The 1195-nt window shown below is 60.2% G+C and overlaps 1 protein-coding gene across 1 annotated transcript in view; it reads right to left on the bottom strand.

Moving 5' to 3' along the window:
- Positions 1-1195, bottom strand: part of NPR2 (natriuretic peptide receptor 2) — a gene marked incomplete at both ends in the record, with an annotated part of 5087 nt that overhangs the window by 2669 nt on the left and 1223 nt on the right. Inside the window, 4 exons of the mRNA XM_009866011.1 lie at positions 2-48; positions 254-328; positions 811-931; positions 1033-1138. Of these exons, the coding sequence (XP_009864313.1) occupies positions 2-48; positions 254-328; positions 811-931; positions 1033-1138 (349 nt within the window). The remainder of the gene's footprint in view (position 1; positions 49-253; positions 329-810; positions 932-1032; positions 1139-1195) is intronic.

Raw genomic sequence — 1195 nt, 5'->3', positions numbered from 1 at the left:
CAGCTCTATGCGCTTCTTGTTGATATGCTTGATGGCCACCACATTGCCCTGGGGTGCCAGGGAGGGGGAAGAGGTCAGTGCCCACTGGGCAGATCCAGGGAGGGGAGGAAGGTGCCAGTATTCCACAGAGTCTTGGTGGGATGCTGGCACCTTGGTGGGATTCTGGCACTCCCCTTGGTGGCAGCCAAGGGGGAGCACCCCAACAGGGCTGGGGTCGCTTCAGGGGGCAGAGTTCAGCTCTCCCCATGCTGACCTTGAAGTGGCCGGTGTTGGCGAAGATCTGGTACTTGCCGTGGGTGGTCATCAGGGAACCATAGCTGGAGCCACGCTGCAGGGAAGGAAGAGGTTAGAGATGGGGACCCTGGGGTGGAGAGCGACAGGGACCAATGGAACAGGGCAGGGACACCAAGGGTATGTAGGGGGTGGTGCAGGACAAGTTCTGAAGTGTGAGGAAAAGCCCTGCGTGATCTGTAGGGAGGGTGAGGCCTATAGGATGAGGTGTGGCGGGCTGCAGGGGATGGACGGCCACATAGGGGTGTGATGAGGCATGGTAGGGGATGTTTAGAGGATGGACCAAGAGTGGATCTACAGGGGATGGAGGGTCATGCAGGGGACAGATGAAGTGTGGCTCTGTAGGGGATGGAGGCCTATGTAGGGATAGAGGACTGTGTAGAGGGTGGATGCAATGGGGATGTGGCTCTGTAGGGGACAGAGGGCCGTGCAGCAGATCAACAAGGTGAAATGTTGTGCTGAGAGGGAGGGAAGCACAGGGGCAGGAGGGACTAGTGCCCCAGTGCTGGCAGCTCTCACCAGCGACAGGGTGAGCCGGCTGCCCGCTGCCTTGTGGTACCGCTCGGGGCTCCCAAATTGCAGTTCGTCCCAGCGGATCCTCCAGAGCATGCTAGCAAGCTCCTTCTCCAGCATCAGCTTCCTGGTGGGCACGCAGGGGTCAGGCCCTCATACCCGCCATGCCCTGCCCGCCCTTCATGCCAGGCTGTGCCCAGGCAGAGCTTCCCGCCATTCTTGACTGACCTGAAGATGAGGAAGCTGGAGATGCCAAACATGACAAAGGTGAGGCCAGTGCCCAAAGCCACGATGGCCAACATGGAGAGTGGGGCTGCAGGCAGAAGAGGAGGTCAGCATGACCTTGCTGTCCACAGGTGCCAGGTGGCCATGCATTCACAGGGAAGGGGGC

Source organism: Apaloderma vittatum, unplaced genomic scaffold (assembly GCF_000703405.1).
Source record: "Apaloderma vittatum isolate BGI_N311 unplaced genomic scaffold, ASM70340v1 scaffold34983, whole genome shotgun sequence".
In the NCBI taxonomy this organism is placed as follows: Eukaryota; Metazoa; Chordata; class Aves; order Trogoniformes; family Trogonidae; genus Apaloderma; species Apaloderma vittatum.
This window is presented reverse-complemented; position numbering and strand designations above follow the sequence as displayed.